The sequence below is a fragment of the Malaya genurostris genome, chromosome 1 (genome assembly GCF_030247185.1).
Source record: "Malaya genurostris strain Urasoe2022 chromosome 1, Malgen_1.1, whole genome shotgun sequence".
In the NCBI taxonomy this organism is placed as follows: Eukaryota; Metazoa; Arthropoda; class Insecta; order Diptera; family Culicidae; genus Malaya; species Malaya genurostris.
Window position 1 is genome coordinate 7,774,409 of NC_080570.1, and position 20,341 is coordinate 7,794,749.

General features: G+C 36.4%; 1 protein-coding gene across 9 annotated transcripts in view; it reads left to right on the plus strand.

The window, feature by feature from the left end:
• LOC131431200 (cubilin) overlaps positions 1 to 20,341 on the plus strand; it is a 229,885-nt gene that overhangs the window by 164,221 nt on the left and 45,323 nt on the right. For 8 of the 9 annotated variants that reach the window (XR_009229658.1, XM_058596789.1, XM_058596829.1 and 5 more), the window contains exon 5: positions 19,106 to 19,225. The exons of the other annotated variant lie outside the window; for it this stretch is intronic. Coding sequence is in view for 7 of the 8 variants with exons in the window: in XM_058596789.1 (XP_058452772.1) it covers positions 19,106 to 19,225 (120 nt within the window). In the remaining variant the exon portion in view is untranslated. The remainder of the gene's footprint in view (positions 1 to 19,105; positions 19,226 to 20,341) is intronic. 9 annotated transcript variants of the gene reach the window in all.

Consider the following 20,341-nt stretch of genomic DNA (forward strand, 5'->3'; position numbering starts at 1 on the left):
CATCCACCGTATTCGCCAGAATTGGCTCCCAGCGACTACCCAGGCTGTTCGGAGACCTGAAAAAAAGAAGCTAGCCGGTAAGAAATTCCGCACGCATGAAGAGCTTATCGCTGAAACTGAGGCCTATTTTGAGGCAAAAGATAAATCGTTATACAAAAGTGTCAAGTCAATCTAAACAATGGCAAAACTACATGAATTGAACTTTGAATTGCTCGCACCGTATTCGCCAGAATTGGCTCCCAGCGACTACTCAGGCTGTTCGCAGATCTGAAAAAATGCTCGCCGGTAAGAAATTTCGCACGAAAGAAGAGGTTATCTCTGAAACTGAGATAAATCGTTCTATAAGAGTGGCATTGAAATTTGGAAGGATTGCGTTTCTCTTGATAAAGATTACGTTGTTGAATAAAGTTAAGTTTGAACCAAAAAAAAGTTCTCTTTGAGACACCTAATAGAACTGAGAAAATCGACGTTTGATCGATGATGCCTCGGAAACCTCTAGTGTCCTATAGCATTCGACTCAGTTCGACCAGATCGGTTCATTGACCAAGTTTGAAGTTCCAATGGCTTACGCTTACGGTTCCGAAGATATAATGGTATAAGCGTCGTAACCGACAAAACGCATTTTATTTCTTTTCTTACCGCTCAATTTTCGTGGCGATGGCCAAACTGATTTCTATAAGTTAAAACTTCGTTGAACGCTACTTTGGCGCCGTTGATTAAGTTTGAAGGTCAAATAGCTGACACTTTCGGTTCCTGTTGTTGCATCAGACAAACCGCACTTTATTTTTGTAAACTCATTTTTTCCAAAGATGACTGAACCGATTTCAACAAGCTTAGACTCATTTGAAATATATTTTGAAGTTATTGATCATGTTCGAAGTTGATGATGATGATGATGATGATGGTCCCACCTCATACCCCTACAAAGGTGTGAGCTGAACGAGTTATCTAAGTGATAATTAATATTATTACATGCTTTAACCAGTAATCAAAAATTGAAACGAGCTGGTTAACTTAGCAGGCATAGATATTCCTTCGATAGAGCAGCTGACCAGAAAGAAATTACTATACTACATTATATATTACAATTACTATCCAGGGTTGATCAAGAAAATTTCCAACCCGGGAAGATCCTTGAACAAATTAGGAATCGAACCCAATATCTCGACCAGTATCAGACAATAATTCACCAGGCCCTTCCCGCCGGACCAGTTCATCGTTATCACCACCAGCTACGATGGAATAACGAGACTGCGAATGAGCAGAGCCAAGCCCAATTTCATCAACAACTGTAGATCCCAGCATAACTCAAGAAAATCATAATTGGTCTCAAACAATAACATCTCTTAATTCAGCCTTATTCCATTTCTAGATTGTCTTTGACTGCTTTACGCGCGCGGGCTCAAACTTTTGTAGACAACTCATTTACTTTTTATCTTTATCAACTCTAAAATACTAATAACAAAAAAAAATCCATCATCATCATACAGATCATAATAACTTCTAACATCTACAAAAAATAGTAATAAGTCAAAATACATTCTTCTTCATTTTACATAATTTTAAAGAAATCAAATTATAATATATATTTTAAAATCGGTTCATAAGACAGATTTTACATGTGAAATACATAATTGTTTGAACTCATTTAGAGTTGTAACACGTTTAATTTGTCTGGGCATCGAATTGAAAAAAATTATTCCTTTGTACAGTTAAAATGACTGTTTCTCCTGAATCCGGAGATATAATGACATCAGTGACGTAACCGACAAAACAGATTTTATTTCGTGCCGCTCAATGTTCATGGAGATGGTTGAATCAATTTCCACAAGCTTAGACTCATTTGAAAGTTATTATTGGTTCGTTGAACTAGAGTTCAAATCCGACTTCCGCTTCCGGATGGTATAAATGACGTAACCGAAGAAAAAACACCCTTTTTTCTTATCGCTCGATTTTCTCTGCGATGCACAGTGGTTCAAAAGCGCAATTTCACGCTCTTAATTAATAACTCATAGGAACGTGGTTTTCTAGGTACAGTATCTTCAGCAAAGTTGTTCAGAATGATAGACGCCATCTTTTGGTAAGTTTTATTTATGTGATTAATCCCCCTAAAAGTGAGATAAAAATATTATTTTAGTTCAGAGAAAACATAGGGGCTAAGTTACTTCGACAAAGTTGTTCAGAAGGTTATTTCAAACAAATTTGCTGAAGATACTATTCCCGTAACTTGAGTGTAATTCATGATATAATGTATTTTCTGAAAAGGGTGTCCTAAAACCGGTTTTTGTATGAAAACACATATATTATCAATTTATATGAGTTTTTCATGTTCTACAAAGTTTTTCATCATTAAAAACTACACAACTTTCTCAAACATACTATGCTGCTATCATTTCAGTTTAATGAAATAGAGCCATTTTTCATGGTTTTTATTACAAAATTTCAACTTGTCTATCATCAAAAGGCGCAAAAAGGTGCAGATGAGACTACTTACATATTAAACTACTTGACAAGAGCTTTCATACCGTGGTTGAATTACTCGTCTGCGATCGTCTGCAGGCGAGATATGTTCTTTTCAAATAAGCTTGTTCTTGACATTTGCAATGATAAAGTGCACTTCATGTCATATCAGACTTCAGTATATATATATGGTACTTGCCACAAAATATGATTTTTTTCGCACATCTAAGTTTATAAATTGAATAGTTTGGTAACTGTTTTGTCACGATTTTTAACAAAAGCAATCATTATATCGAATTAAGTTATATCATTTTCTGGTAGAGATAAGTATGATCAAAACTCATTTTTAGTTATTTGTATTTATTTTATGATAGCTGACAATGTTCTTAACCAGCTGAAATACTCTTAGCATCATCCGACAGATCCTTCTTGAACTGTTTTGTCCATTCACGAATATTTGTAACCAATGGATCTGATGAAACTAATAACAAATTCCTGGGATCCCGACTCGAAAGTGATATGTATTGCTTGCGTGTATAATACTCTCGAAATCTGTATGAAAGAAACTTCTTAATTATTGAGAACAGTACAATATAGCACGCGTTTATCGATCTTCACTTCAATTGATGAATGGAGGACATTTGTCCGCAGAGATTTTCTATAGAAAAACTTACCAAAAAATGACATAACGTAATTCGAAATGATGATTGCCTTTTTTCAAAGCCGTGGCTTCTTATCTCACTTTCAGAAAATGTCTGGTATGATTACTAAACTTTTCTATTTGTAGACTTCGATGTCCATAAAAATCATTTATTGTGAGAGTTACCATGGTAACGAATATATACTGAAGTCTGATCTGATATGCAATGAACCTTATCATTGCAAATGTCAAGGACAAGCATATTTGAAAAGAACATATCTCGCCTGCAGACGATCGCAGACGAGTAATTCAACCACGGTATGAAAGCTCTTGTCAAGTAGTTTAATATGTAAGTAGTCTTATCTGCACCTTTTTGCGCCTTTTGATGATAGACAAGTTGAAATTTTGTAATAAAAACCATGAAAAATGGCTCTATTTCATTAAACTGAAATGATAGCAGCATAGTATGTTTGAGAAAGTTGTGTAGTTTTTAATGATGAAAAACTTTGTAGAACATGAAAAACTCATATAAATTGATAATATATGTGTTTTCATACAAAAACTGGTTTTAGGACACCCTTTTCAGAAAATACATTATATCATGAATTACACTCAAGTTACGGGAATAGTATCTTCAGCAAATTTGTTTGAAATAACCTTCTGAACAACTTTGTCGAAGTAACTTAGCCCCTATGTTTTCTCTGAACTAAAATAATATTTTTATCTCACTTTTAGGGGGATTAATCACATAAATAAAACTTACCAAAAGATGGCGTCTATCATTCTGAACAACTTTGCTGAAGATACTGTACCTAAAAAACCACGTTCCTATGAGTTATTAATTAAGAGCGTGAAATTGCGCTTTTGAACCACTGTGCGATGGTAGAACCGATTTCAACAAACTAAAGTTCGTTCGAAGGCTACTATTGCGCCATTGATCAAGTACGAAGATCAAAAAGCTGTTACTTCTGGTTCTGGAGATATAATAGTATAAGTGACTTAACCGACAGAACGTATTTTATCTCTTGTCGCTCAATTTTCTTGTAGATGGCCGAACCGATTTACACAAGCTTAGGTTCGTATTTGAAGATTAGTTTGGAGTCATTGATCAAGTTAGAAGTTCAAATGGCTGACGCTTCCGGCTTGTAAGATGTGAGGCTTGGAGATGTAATCGTAGAAGTGACGTAACCGACAAACCGCACTTTTTTGCTCAATTTACTCTGAGATTCTAAAAACGATTTTAAGAATTCCAGGCTAATTTGAGTGTTTCGAGGAAGTAATCGTAAAAGTGACGTAACCAAAAAATCTCCAAATTAATATTCACTCAACTTTCTCAATGTATTTCGAGAAACTAAGACTGTATTTTACTATGAGTACTGTATTTTACTATGAGTTTATTGATACAATTCGGAAAGATCCGTTGTTGATATTCTAGAAAATGGCTTTACCAATAAAACGCAGCTTTTTATTCCGTTAAATTTCCTCAGATATTCCTAAACCAATTTCGAAAAAGTCTTAAACGCTAAAGTTGGATTACTTGAAAAGTTTTCAAGGTTCATAGCAAACACATTCGGTTCGGCAAATATAATTGTACTACATGGAATGAGAAGTCCCGGGCCTAACAAAGAAAAAGTCGATTTTTCACCGTGAATTTTTTTTTTCATTCTTCAGTAAAATCTCCATCTAGAGCGATACACTTGACCTATCGGTCGTCCAACATTTTGATGTTCTTTAAAAAACAAATAAGATTTGTGAAGGCCTTCAAAATAGGCTTCCGTTTCTGCAATAACCTCAACATTCGACGAAAATTTCTTCCCCTGGAGGTTTGGAAATAGATAATAGTCGCTGGGGGCCAGGTCTGGCGAATACCAGGAATGGTGGACCAATCCGTACCGTAAATCATTCAATTTCACCGTAGCTTGATGAAAACTAGAACTAGTCTGACACGATCAGTTGTCATCCAAACACTAGTGGATAGATTGTCATGAAATTTGGTATTGGGCCATCTAGAGGCTTGTTCTCAAAAATAGAATATACAGAGGCCAGGAACTTTTCATTCCATGTAGTATTAACCTGGTATCTTACACATCTTTCATCATCAGATCTCTGAAATCACGTCTACAAGTGGACACTATCTACACCGGTTTATCGGCGACATTTGATTAAAAGAAGCATCAAATAAAAAATAGGAAACTCCGTAACGGAACCGTTTGCAGCTAGCCGCGGAGTACCGCAAGGAAGTCATCTAGGATCGTTGATATTTTTACACTATCTTAATGATCTAAACATTTTTTCGAAAGGTTTCAAGCTATCGCTTGAAGCTATTGCGAATGGCTCCAAACTATATCATCTGTTAGAAGAACAAAAAGAAGAGATGCATGGTTTTTGCAAGTTCAATTAGATACATTCGTGGAATAGATCGATTACGCATTTTCGAAGGCGTCCAAACTCTCAGGCTTCATACTCTGGATTACCATAAATTTTCTTTCACACTCACCTCTTTAAGCAACCAATTAATTTGTGGTGAACTTATTGTTACTACTTAAAAAAAATGTTTCAAACCAGGGTTTCAAATGAAACAATAAAATTTAGATAAAAAAGATTGGCCAAAGGCGACCATAAAATCCCGAGAGCCAGTATGTATTTACAAGCAACAGATGAAAATTACCACACGGAACGACCAAAATTAGCTCTGTGCCTAATTCGTATTACTATTTTTGAATTAGTTGATTTTAACAACAAAATTTCCAAAATAACTATGAAATTAGTTAAAATTGAGAATTTACTTTGTTGGAAAAAACTCTTACTTCTAGAGAATTTGTTTAGTTGGCGAATATCCTGGACAAAAACCAGCAATATTTCAATCCAACACGAAATTCTCATTGACAACTAATTTGTTATTAAAATCAGAAAATTTGTTTCTATTTATCTATCACCATCATTACTGAAGGACAGCACAAAGAACACAAAAATGAAATTGGTTTAATTAACAAGTTTATTAGGCAAAAACCCATGAGAAGTGTCAAAGCAAAACAATCCATTAAAAAGCTAAAAAGGACAGTCTTGCTGAAACTGCTTGCAAATTGTTTTGATGTTTTTCGCATGTGTTACGATATATCCATATATAAATTGCTGATTCGATTTGTAAAAATGACGTAAACTCTTAGTGGAAAGTGTATTTATTCAGAATTTGTGCGCATTTGAAGCGATTGTGCGAAATAATGTGTTTACGCGGAACAGAGAAGTGAGTTTCGAATGTTGCACTCTAATTGTATATGTCATATGATGTTTTTTGAATCTTCCAACCTTCCGGGCTACGCCGTCCGGTGTATTACTTGTATTCGGTTTTTGTTTTCCGAGTGCTCAAAGTTTTCAGTGAGATAGTCGATTTCGCGAAGTCGAATGAAGAAAGCAGCGATTTAGAAGAAAAATTTTCAAAAAGTAGTTTATGTTTCGCTTATGTCTTTTTCTCCAATACAACATCGTATTTATACCTGCCAATATAGAAAAGACTACCGTAGTGTGCCATCTAGTGGCTAGTAGTCATTACGGTGTTAACGTTTTTTTTTCGGTGACAGTGCGCCACATAGCTGCAAATTGCAGAAGCCAATTCAACCATTTATGTTGGTTGAAAACAACGTTTTAATTCTCTAATTCAACTAAAAAATTAGTTGAATGGAAATGAAGTGTGCCTTAGCTAAGAAATGACAGCACGTTGAATTGGTGAATTTAACTAAAAAAATAGCCATTTCAACAAATATTTTATTATTATAAAGGGAATCAGAAATAGAAAATCTAAATTAGCAAAAGTAAGATTTTTTTAGTTGTCTCAAAAAATAACTAACTAAAATCAGAAAATCAACTAATTTTTTCGCCAAAACGCTGAATTCGGTCTATCCGTGCACTGTCGAGTTGACGGTTCGGTCGTAAAACAGTTGCCGCATTATAAATCCACTTTAATTGTCCTTCCCGTTCTTTCTTTTTTTTTGTGTGTGTGCTAGAAAAAATACCTTAGTCTGGTTTTTATTAGAATCTGTTATGGTTACTGCATTGCAGAGCAAGTTGGAGCGTATGAAACTTTTTCAAATAATCTCAAGATTACGAGAGCAAAAGTAAAAGAAAAAAACTAATTTTGTTTTTCTCTGCTCCAACAGGAATGTACCCAAATTCATATGTTCTAGTTTTTCAATTTAATATGCCGCATAGCGAAAATACAAACATTAATATCTCCCATTTGTCACCAACGGTTTCTATAACTACGGGGGAACGAGAACGCTGCCGTCGTCTTCCACCAACAGTGCGAGCCTTTATTTACGATTCTAGCAATCGATTAATTTTCCTTCGAAAACAGCATTCCAATCTCATAGCCTGCTGCTGCTGTTTGACTAACGGATCGACAACTAAGAAGCAACACAATGTGCGCTGTTTCGTGACATAAACGATTCTCACGCAAAAGAAAAAACCCAGACAGCGCCTCCTTCGACTGAAGTGAAGAACGGCTCACTAGTTGAATAAATACACACTCGCCGAAGAGGTAGTAAAAAGGCTCCCCCCGTGACTTCGTCGGAACACACGTCCTTTTTGGCAGAAGCCACCAGGCAATAAATTCGGATTGTTGGAAACAATATCCATGCTCTAGCTTTCGAGTGATTTATTTACTGCTTTACGTCACGCCAACGCTTACACCGTCTTGCACCAGCGACTGTCATGACGTTTGCCACCATCGAAGCAGCCGCGTTTATTCATGAATGGTAGATGCGCCGGAAACGGTTATTAATGCCGTCGTGTCTTAAGGGGGAAAGGAAAGAGAAGAGGGTTAACTCCCACACAGCCAAACCGGAACACTTGAGATGGTGTATTATTGGTGAAAACGACGATAGATTACCGTCATGGTTCGCTGGTTGGAGGTTAGCGACAAATCTTCACAATGATTATTGTATTTTGATTATTTTTTGTCGATCTTATTAATGTCAGCATTCTATTTAAAAAAAAATCAAAATTCGACCGTTTAATCGTGTCTTTGGATCTATCAGTAAGTGTCTAGCAATGTCCCAAAATTGAAGGTATTATGCAAATAGTTTTTGAACTATGCCGCCAAATTTGGCCGGCCGTTGTCATGAAGAAAAATGATTTCTCTCGTACTAGAGAACAAAATTCGATCACTTTCTTCTGACACAGGCTTAATAATGTTCTAACACGAATAGCCAATCAGTATTCAAGCCTACAAACCTACTCCCTACGCTCCTAATTCAACCCCGTCGCACTGGTAGGTGGTTTCCCGTTAAGAAAGTGTTGTAACAACATAACTCATCCGGTTGCGTGGTAATTTAAGTTCATGCAGCAGCCAACTTTAAAACTTGTTTATTGATTTATACCGGTTCCCGATTTCCGGTTCCGGAAGTACCTGGAATAGTGATCAAAAATTAGAATAGAAGCCACTCCGATTTCTCAAATCGATTTTTGCAAACTTAAAATCAAATAAACGGTCCCATTGTTCTCATAAGTGGATAACTTAGAAGCTCAAAAATGTGTATATTTGGTTTCATGACAAACTCAGTTTAAAACAATTATCTAGAGATGCGAAATCGTATGAAGCCATGCATGCACGAGGCATTTCAGGTGATATTGAAATATGTAAAAAAAACGAAACTCAAGAGATTTCTGATATTTGAATTTTTTCTCGAAATTATGGCTCTTGAAACTAAACGCAACATATTTATACTTTCGTGCCAGTAATCAACCCCGTATTTGCGGTTCAGAGTACACACAAGTCTTTTGTTTTGTGTGCTGGAGATACGTTCCATATAAAAAATCGAATTAAAAAATCACATAACTTCGAAAATTCGCTTTAAAATATCGCTAAACTTTGGAATGTCGCTTTAAAAAACCGCAAAACTAAGGAAAAATGTCTAAAAATTCATTAAAAAAAAATTTTTTTTTAATATCGGGTTTGAGACACGGAAAAATTTGTGATTTCCGAAATGAGAATTTTTTTCCGATGCCGAATGTTTTAGAAATGCAGAAAATGTCGAGATCTGGTGCTATCTCGAGAAAAAAATTTAAGTCCTGAAAAGTCGACCAAAAATTTGTTTTCGAGATAACACTAGATCTGGAAATTTCGTGCATTTCTAGAACGGAACAAGAAAACCACAAAACTTTGAAACATTCGCTCAAAAAAGTCTCATAAAAAAACCACAGATAAAGAGACTTAATTGTACAAGGCGCTGGTCATGCAATCCATGTTTCGTAAGTTTGAGAACCGACCAGGAAGAAGAGTTAGTACACTATGGTCTTTTTTTATGCGGTCTTTTTTATGCGGTTTTTATGCGCCTTTTTTGTATGCGAAGTTTCAGAGCTATGCGGTTTTTTTATGCAAATTTTCAGAGTTATGCGGGTTTTTTTTTCATGCGGTACGTAAACTCGCATAAAAAATGACTTGCTAAGGTCTTTTTGTATGCGGTTATTTTTTTTATGCGTTTTTTTATGCGACTTTTTTATGCGAAGTTTCAGAGTTATGCGTTTTTTTTCATGCGAATTTTCAGAGTTATGCGGTTTTTTTCATGCGGTTTTTTAAGCGGTACGTAAATTCGCATAAAAAAGACTTCAGTGTATTGGTATTAGATAAGATCGTAGCATTAACCATGCAATCGTCCTGTATACTAATCAATCGACTGCAAAATCGGTAGTAAACAGAAAGAAATGTAGTTCCTAGCATTTCACTTTGTATTTTTTTACTACAGAATAATTAACTTTCTTTTCAAAATATTGATTAAGTTTGCAACAGGACCTCGATATCTGAGAAACTAGACTCCACCTTCCCTGGAGAAAACTCTAGAAAAAAATAGTTTTGACGGACTATCCTTGATCCTACGGTTCTGCCTCAGATGAAACGTATACTTTCTGCAAATGCATGATCTTAAATGTTTACATTCTATCACGTTTCAAGATTTGAAAATAAAAATATAACGAAAAAGATCAATTTTCGAAAAATTTGTTAACGAAACGAAAAGGATCAATTTTCGAAAAATTTGTTATTCGATATCGCCCCCAAGCCTCTCATCCGGAATAGAACCGCATAGCCGCTTCCCATGGTTCTTACGTTCACTTACGCTTCTATCATGCAACAATAAAGCTCCAGGGGTAGACAGAGTAAAATTCTTCAAAATTTATCAATACTTTCAATTGGAATATTTCGCGTAAGTTCAATAAATTTGAGTCTATTTTTTATTGAATTAAAAGTGTTTTGATATGTTTAATGTCTATTTGTATATTGTGCATTGAATATATGGCTTCTGTAAGTAGTTTTTATTATGGCAGAAGGGATTCCCAATACATTCGAACTACGTTCGGCAAACAGTGAAAAACGTCCTCGAAGAAACTGTGACTTGCAGCTACAACCTTTTGAAAATTCTCCAATGAAAACATCTATCGATCACAGTAGCCTTATCCTGTGTGTTGATCTGAAAATGTTTCGTTGCTGTCAATTTTTTTTGTATTCGATTTATCGGAGATTCGAAAAAATAATGTTGTCTTGTCTAGCATTGAAAAACAGAAACCCATTTTGAGCATGCTTACTTTCAGTATCTCTGTTTTGATAACTACCAACAGCCACAAATGACCGTTGTTCGAAAAGTTTGTGCATGGAACCGATAGGGGGCCGCTTCCCAATTATTTTCTGAATACATCGTAATCCAAAATAATTTAATTCGTAATCCCTTAATCACCGCATCGCATTTACTTCCGCTCGCAGATCCTGGCAAGCCGCCAACGAAAGCCAACGATATTCCGCGCGCTGACAGAGCTAGTAATGATAATTGCGAAATATTTAATACAACCTTGGGCCGCTCTCACCCCACAACCAGTCGCCGTATGACTTCTCGTGCTGATTGTGGCAGCTGCATCCTGTTTTTCCATTCGCCGATTACAAATGGAAATATTATGCCGCCTTTTCTGTCGGAGTTATTAAAGCCCTGCCCGCTTTTCGGGCTCACGCTCTCGGTGGATTTCTAGAATCAGCTAATGTTCCTATGTTCAGCCGTGGTCGTGGTCACCTGTTACCGAAATTTTGGGACGATCCACCGCCGTCGTTGTCGTCTCACCTCTCCTTCAGTCACCGCTGCGCTGTAATAAAATGAAATGTGGTTTACGGTGCAATCGGCAACGAAATTTAATTATGACTTCCACACACACACGCGTATACACATCATGATGGGCTTCATGTTTTCGAATTACATCTCTCCATGGGAGAAAAGGGGACGAGGGCGATGTTTTGTTGTGTGTCGTGAGTCGAGCAGACCTCCCCAGCGGGCACCTGAGCTCGCTGAATTTATGATTGAGGTTTTTGCTCGGAAACCTGAGAAGGGTACTTTTCGTATGAGTTTCGAAAATCCATTCCAGCAAATGCTTGGAAATAATGCCATGATTATAGAACAAAAACAACAATCTATCAACCACGCGCCTCCATCCTTTCCGAAGCAGTGGGGAATTCTGGTCATTTGTTCGGTTCGGTTCAGATCAGAAGCTTTCTCTCCTCCATAACATCGCAATAGGCTGGATCAGATAAAAAAAAAAACAATAGCGTGCATACTTCCAGGAAGGTCACGTAAATTGAAGATATTATCTGATTTGGTACCGTTTGACTGTTTAAGATTTAGTAGTCCTGAAAAGGACCATTCGGTTTTGGAAGATTGCGTTTGTGTGCTAGGAATTAGATAAAATAAGTTCTTTACGTTATTTTTGGGGTCCTGAATAAGACCGTTAGTGGCTTTTTGGAGTTTTGGAAATGACTATTTGGTTGCGGAATATTACGTTTGTATTCCAGGAAGCAGAGCGCCATTCCAAGTCATTTGTAAGTTTGAGCCTTGACCTAGAAGAAATCATTACATAAATATAGTCGTAACGCCAATCGTACAATCGCTCAAATATTTCAATATTTGATAAATCTCAACATTCGAGTGCAAGAAACTATCAAAATGCTGAACGGGATTAAGTTCCGGTTTCCAGAAGGGCCATATTGTGGAATGCTAGCTTTATTTGCGCTCGTTAAGTGCGAAATTCGCACTTCGAAAATAACACAGAACTGATGATTTTTATCTCTGATTTACAAAGAAGTAATCTTATTAGCACTTTATATAACATTTAAAGTCATTTGAACGGCTGATTTTGTATAATCTTCCCCCATCGTTGTCCACTTTTCGTTTCCTTTTCCTCCTATGCAAACGACCAGCAACTGGATGACGCAATCGCTCTTGTTTAAAGCGAAACTCAAACTACGAATGTCCAGCAGCAAATATGCTCACAGGAGAACTAGTTGTTTTTTCTGCGTTTAGGCTTGAGGAACGGAACTGCATATTCCTGAAGCACCAGTTGAATAATGTCGGGTGTAGTTCCACTGTCTTGACGTAGAAGACGGTTTGTGCACACGAGGTGTCACAGTTTGACTTGACTGGAATTTTCAAAAAATCATGTGAACTTACGTTTCTATAGGCGCACATAATAGGAGCATTGCAATATTTTTTTTCAAATTTAGATATCAAACCATGTCAAAATGAATCAGATTCTATTGTGTCACATTGTGACGAGCAGACTCATCCGTCGATCCACGGGGTAGAACTGGCATCACTGAACGGAATAGTACCGGGAAAAAAAATCTGATGAAATCAAATCAAAGTAAGCAGAGGCTCTCTGTTGGCACCTGCCGCTATAATTAACCGTTTTTTTTTCGTTCATCGCAGATGGCTCTTAAATTAGAATACGGCCTTGGTGGAGGAAAGGTGTCGAAAACGGTCTGCTCGGAACAATTTAAAGTGAGACACCAGTTCAGGCAGCATTTTTCCATCAGCTTAGTGATGTTCAGTTGGATGTTTCTGAAGTGATGATGGAACAAGGAAAAACCGACCGGATCGATTCGCAACTTCGCATCATCAGCTGTCAATGTCGGAACTGAATGGCAGCGAAAACTTTCGGTTTTTCTCGCTCGATATACATAATTTAGACGTTCCCGGACGGTTCGCTTTCACGGTTGTGTTGTCGTCAATTTAGGGAATCCGGCTTCGCATGTTCCTCGCAGACGAAGAACACACACACTGCCACATAGTTAATAAAATTAAAGCTCTGAGTGAAATTGAATGCGGGGAAATTTTCAACTCAGGATGCCGATATTAAATTGCTCGAGAGTTCCTCTCTTAGGAGGTCTACCAGAACCCCCACATCTCTCGTTCGTTTTGTATCAATATTATTTTTATTTGTGTATTTTTTCCACTGATGCTCATCGGTTACAAAGTTTTCGAACTGCCGTTAGGAATAGGCACTCGAAAGAAGAAAAAGAAGAACATTGCTATTTAAATAAAATTTTAAATAGACGGGAGCCCGTGCAGGGCACCGAAACGGGGAGTTAAATTGCTGGGCCGTGAACTTCTTCTCGCTTGGTTGCTTCAGCTGGATTCCTGTGGGGATAATTTTGTAAAAAAAACCCAAACGACGGTAAGGGGAACATTTTTGGTGGTAGCGTGTACTTTTTGTAAAGCCATAAGACGCCAGACAACGCCTGCTAAGACAAGAAAAAAAAATGCTTCAGTGGATGGATCAAAAAATGATTCGATTTTTCGTTGTTTGTTTGGAAACCCGAAACCCAAAAGTACTGTCGATTTTAAATCAAAGTTACCCGATTATTTTCGTATATTACGCTCTGGATATGTCGATGTGCTGGACGTTGAGCAATGCCTGCTGTGTAATTTTTTATGGGCGCTTGGAATTAAAAATAAGGGGTTCTTGTTTAAAATATTGTACAGAAGAAATAGTTTTTCACAATTACACACATTTTTTCCAATCTTTCCATAAAATTTCCATAAAATCATCTTTTGTTTAAGTAGAAATATTTTAAAACAGTAGGTTTAATCTATTCATAGTTTGACGAGTATTGTAGTTGTTGCTTAAGTAAAATATTTGAATCCAATTTAAGATACAAATCCAACAAAAGTTTCAATCAATCCCATTTCCGACGTATTGATTTTTCGATCGTATTTCATTTGTGTTCTTAATAATTCTAGCAAAATCCGAGGTAGCTAAGATTCGATCGAAAAATCAATATGTGGTTAATTTTTAAGTAATCTGTATGACGATTTCTCAGTACAAAATTAGGCGAAACTTATCCAAATTTCAGAGTTTTTCATTCTTATGATGGAAAACGAACTGAAGATACAATTTTAAGATTGTATTTCTAACTTGGATTCGGGATTCACGAGTTCAAGCTTGGGATTTCGAATTTCTGATCGACGATAGTTGAATCCTCGAATCTCATTTGTCCATTCTCAACTTTCAATTTTTAATGTTGATATTTTCTTTCTTCTTTTAATTTTTAAAAAGAATTTTAGGTTTTGGTTACCGGATTTTTTTACTGTTTATTGCTTCAAATTTTGAAGTGCGGAATTCGGGTGCCTAATTTCTCGATTTTGAAATTCGAAATTTCAATGCCCAGTTCTATTTGTCGAACCCGGAATCTTCAACTTTCAATTAATCAATTAATTTTTCAATTCTCAGTTCTTATATATTAGCCGATTTCTGTTTCTTGTTAGTTCAATTTCCAGTTTCTTAGTTTTCAGTTCTAAAACCTGAATTGCCCTTTCCCAAATTTCGATTATCACCTTCCAGTTCTCAGTTCGCTGTTCTCATTCTTCATTAGTTTGCAGCTCTCAATTTTCAATTCTGATTATTGAATTTATGTATCCTGCGTTCTGCATGCTCAAGCCTTTTTCATGCGGGGATTGCGTGCCGCATAAAAAATCGCATTGAAAAAACCGCATAATTTTGAAAATTCGTATAACAATCCGAATAATTTTAAAAATTCACATAAAAAATCCGCCTAACGCCTCGCATAAAAAATCGCAAAACTAAGGAGTAATTTTTTTTGTCAAATGTTTTGAAAAAATATGAAACATCAAGATATGGAGTTGCTTCGGAAATTTTTTGTTGAATTCGAATTTTTTAGAAAAGGGTGCGGTCATTCCGCCGAAAGCCATTTCACGTTGAAAGTTATAGGACATTTCGTCGAAAGGGTCTTTTCACCGAAAAGGTCATTTCGCAGAAAGAGACATTTTGCCCAAATGGTAATTTCGAATACTCACATTATTATTTCTTTTGTTTCTATGTCTCCTGGATAATTGATGTGGCGTCCGAACGAGCGGGAGCGAGGTCAGACAGCACACGAGCCAAAACGATGTTGAGAAGCCGCATTAGATATTTTTGCATTTTCACTCTGTAAACGGAAAATACCACAAATATTTTAGATACCTTTTACCTTTTACCTTTTAGATACACCTAAGCAAATACTTTGAGGCTTAGTAGCTAAAAATCTACAAGTTTTCTTGGAAACTTCGTTCTGAGGAAAGTTGTCTTTCTGGATTAAACGCAGGAAATAAATTTATATGATATTTTTAAGTGATATATTTCAGAAGTATCAAGTTATCATTTTTCGCTTTATTTCAAATCAATTCCAATTACGATTCAAAAAATTTTCAAAATATCGAATTTGAGTCGAACTACGAAAGATGTTTTATTTTATATGCTAAATGTTTTAGAAATGCATTTTTACAATTCTAAACATCAGTTCTCAATACTCAATTTCGAATTCTCGACTTTGAAATTTCTGATTCTCAAATTTAATTTTAGTTTCTCCATTTTCATTACTCAATTCCGATTCAGCTCTCAATTAATTTGAATTTCGATATAAAGTGCTTTCTACTCAATTTTCAAGATGCAGTGTACAATTCCCAATTTTTGGTTTCATCTTAGTTTTCAACTTTCATCTCTAAATTCTCATTTTTTATTTACCAATTCTCGGCTCTTAATTTTTTAACTCCATTTATTTAAAAAAAACTTCTTCATTTCTTGATGTCATATTTCCAATTCCCCTTTATTTATGTCATTTCTTTTACCCCGGTTTTAACTTTTTTGCCAGTCTCCTCTTTTAAATCATCATTTTTTTTCACGACTTATTCGCTAATTTCGAATTTCTCAGATTTTTCCATTCCGAATTTTCCCAATTCTTAATTTCCAATACTAGATTAGATTCCCACTTCTTACTTTTTGTCTGTCCTTAATTCGCGATTATCAATTTTGGATTCTTTGATTTTAATTATTCTATTCTTAATTCCTAATTCTCTGTTCTCAATTGTTGATTCTTCATTTTCAGTTCTCAATTTCCCGTGTTCAATCTTCGTATTCTAATTTCTAAAATTTTTTCAGTTTTCCATTTCTAATTCTTTATTTTCGATTCTTTATTCCCAATTATCTATTCGCAGTTCTCAATCGATTTGATTTTCAATTCAAAATTCTTGCTACTCAATTTTCAAAGTTCAACTTATAATTCCGAATGTTTGATTTTCAGTTTTCATTTTCATCTGCAATTCTCAGTTTTTAATTACTAATTTTGCGAGTCTCAAACCTTAATTTGTCGTTTCGCCGAATGTCGTTTCACCGAAAGCCATTTCGCCGAAAGTCGTTTCACCGAAAACCATTTCGCCGATAGGGTAACTTCGAATACATCACATTATTATTTCTTTTGTTTCTATGTCTCCTGGATAATTGATGTGGCGCAGCCACGTAACCGAAGCCCATTTAGGCTCGGCGACACAAAACCGCCGAGGCGACGCCAGCTGAGTTGGCCGCTGACCCGCCGTCAAAGAGGCGATGATTCAAGAAGCGATGATTGATAAAAAACTCTTAATCCCAGGGTTGACTTAACTTAACGCTAGATCTCAACGTTTCGTGCATTTCTTAGACGAAACAAGAAAATCGCGTTTCTTCCAAAATTCGCATCTAAAACCCGCATAAAAAGTTCGCACAGAAAACGCAGAATTTTGAAAATTCGCATTAAAAATCGCATAAAAAGAGACTTTAGTGTACTGATTTGAAGCTCCTCTGATTTTTTATAATTTTCTTCGCTAGCTAATTCTAGTTTTAAATTTTAGATTCGATTCTCAATCTTGCAATCTCACATCTGATATTTTAAATATTTTATTCTTAGTTCTATATTCCCAATTTTCTATTTTCGAAGCATTATTCGCAATTGAAAAATTTTAGTTCTCTTTTTTACATATTCAATCTTCAATTTTCGAGTTTCAATAATCGGGGTTTCAATTCTTGATTTTCAATTCTCGATTTTCTACACTTATTTTCATTTCTCAAGTTCCAATTCTCGTTTCGCTTTTCTTAATGATCATTTTCCTGTTCTCAATTCATGATTTTCGAATTTTAATTCCCATTCACTTTTAGTTTTCTTAGTTCTATACTCAGAAATCTCAAAATATCAAAAATTCTAGAATTTCGAAATCGGAATTTCGAATTAATAATTCTTAACATCCAAATCACAATTCTTAACTTTCGATATTTATATACTCAATTCCGAACTCACTGTCCTTCTAATCTTAATCAGACAATTTCTAGTTCTAAATTTGCCATTTCCGTGATCAAAACATGACCACTTGCTGCATGGTTCCTCATTTGGAATGTGAGCTCAAGGGTACCGAAGAGTTACTATATGGAATGAAAAGTCCCGGGCCTCTCACAGAAAAGACGTGAACAATTTCGAACCGTGTATATTTTTGTTGAGAACAAGCCTCTAGATGGCCCAATTCCAAATTTCATGTCAATCTACCCACTAGTGTTTGAAAAGCAGCTGATCGTGTCAGACGAGTTCTAGTTTTCATCAGGCTATGGAAAAAGACGCACCAGCGCATTAATGCATAAAAGCTACGGTGAAATTGAATAATTTGCAGTACGGATTGGTTCACCATCCGCCGTATTCTCCAGACCTGGCCTCCAGCGACTATTATCTATTTCCAAACATTAAAAGTTTTCTCCAGGGAATGACATTTTCGTGGAATACTGAGGCCACTGCAGAAACGGAAACCTATTTTGGAGGACTTGACAAATCTTTTTTTTTTCAAAAGGCCTCAAAATGTTAGAGCACCGATGGGTCAAGTGTATCGCTCTAGATAGAGATTTTACTGAAAAATAAAAAAGTTTTTACGGTAAAATTCGACTTTTTCTTTGTTAGGCCTGGGACGTCTCATTCCATGTAGTATTTGGGAAAATTATGAAAAATCGTTCTTGTGACACCCTAGTGAAAACAATGGCATAGTCCTCCGTCAAAAAATTACTTGACATCCTTACCAAAAGTTCAGTTCAGGGATATTTTGAAAACATTTGAAATCAATCTTACATTAGAGATCATGTGTTCATCTATATAATAGTAGTTGACATTCGTAGAATTTTTCTCCATAATTCTTGATAGATAGATATAGAAATAAATCTAATCAATTAATTTACCATTTTTCGTTAAGACTTAATAGTTTCATCAACATGTTTCATAATTTGGTTTATAACATTCGAAGATAGATAAGATAAATGATAAGAACATTGTTTGCGAAAAAATAGTGGCAATCTTCTCTAACGCGAAGAACCGCTCTGTCATTGAGCAAGCGAGAAGAAAGCACTTTGAAATTTTTGGGAAGATTTAGATCCAATAACTTCAAAGATTCTGTAGTTTTTTGAATAACCAGCATGATTTGGAATTATCTGAGCATAGCCGTCAACCGAACCATAATGTTGCAAAATGGCTGCAACATTTTCGCGACATTTTTTTGTAAATGATTTGTAAATACTGTCAACATACCATCATTGCCACACTAACTGTTCCATTGTTACTTCCTCATCGTGCTCTGTACTAATCGTCAATTTCTTTCTCTCTTTTTTCTCTTTTTCCTCAAAACTGCTCGTTTGAATCCGCTCCCTGTGCACATTTTTTTAACCCAAACAATAAAAAACCAATGAAACTGTCCGACCGAAAAAACAAAACTCCTTCCGATTCCTGCGCCGCCTACTACTGCGGCGGTGGTCTGCTGGGTGCCTGCCATTGTTGTGCGATCTACTACTCGACAATCACACGCATCTACACACAAAAACACCACGGTCACCATGACTACCACGAAAAAATAAAAACTAAAGCCACCGGTGAGCTTGTAGACATCTCGGTCGGAGTCGTCCCAAGTGGCTACACCGATTCGCGCTCCCGTATCTCGATGGTGCAGTATTTGGAGCCTCTGTCCAGACCTACCAAGGCGCCAAGTATGTTGACTCAAGGCTCTTACATTTCTCACTCTTTCTCTGTCTCACACTCACTAACTTGTTGTGTAATTTGTTGAAACGGAACCAACTCTGACCAGCTGTTTCCGTTCCTTTTCTTAGTAACTGTTCACGTAACGTTTTCATCACTCACCTCACATTTGTTGCTATCGCAGTGTTTGCGACAGTTGCCACGGCAACTCGTTGCGCCCAGATATTTACTGTTACACGTTAAATCCGTTGTTTAGCTCTGTATTGACAAAAGCCCCTTACGCGACGGGACTTCAATGGTCACCCAGCGCCTCTAGTTTCGATGTTCCACGTCACAAAACACACGCCTACTGAAGCCCCAGTGTTTACTTGTTTTAGACCTAGATTTTTGGTATCACCTTGTTTCGTAGTTAGCTGCTTATTGCTGTATTGCTTATTACATTTGAATTAGATCCGAAAAATTGAAAAAAAATTATTACCATCCGTAGAACTCGAATCGATGTCGACGCGAATCACAAATGATAAAAGTAAAACCGTAGCTTAATGCATGTTCCGTCGTTTATTTCAATAGCTTGTACTAATTACAGCCAATGACGATGACGGCTGTGCATCTGGCAACAGCTGGAGACGCTTATCAGATCGGTCGATGCCTACTTCAATTAAAACTTTTCGTCGGCTGCTTCCAATTTCAATTACATTTAGCCAGAGCCAGATTCTCCAAATGCCCAAACTAACAAACAGCCTTTGCATTTAGGCCAACCGGTGGTCGACACTGATTGATTGATGACCTCATCGTCGGCCCAACCGAACCGAACCGAACAGATCAAATATAATGTGGATGGTTCGCCTCTGCGACCCCCCGAATATCACAATGGCGAACTAATAGCGTACAATAATATGGCGACCAACCGCCGAGGGGGGAAACTGTCTGATATCCATCCCGTTATTTGTACTATACTGATTGTAAAGTTGCACAATCAGAACTCAATTAAAACCATCTTCGTTCAGTCTGAAATGGAAGAAGAAATATTGATAAAGAAATATCTATCAAGAAGATTAGTTTTCAGAATGAATAATAGGGTGCCAATAACAAAGGGTCGTCTTTAATGTTGTAAACCAGTAGTGGTT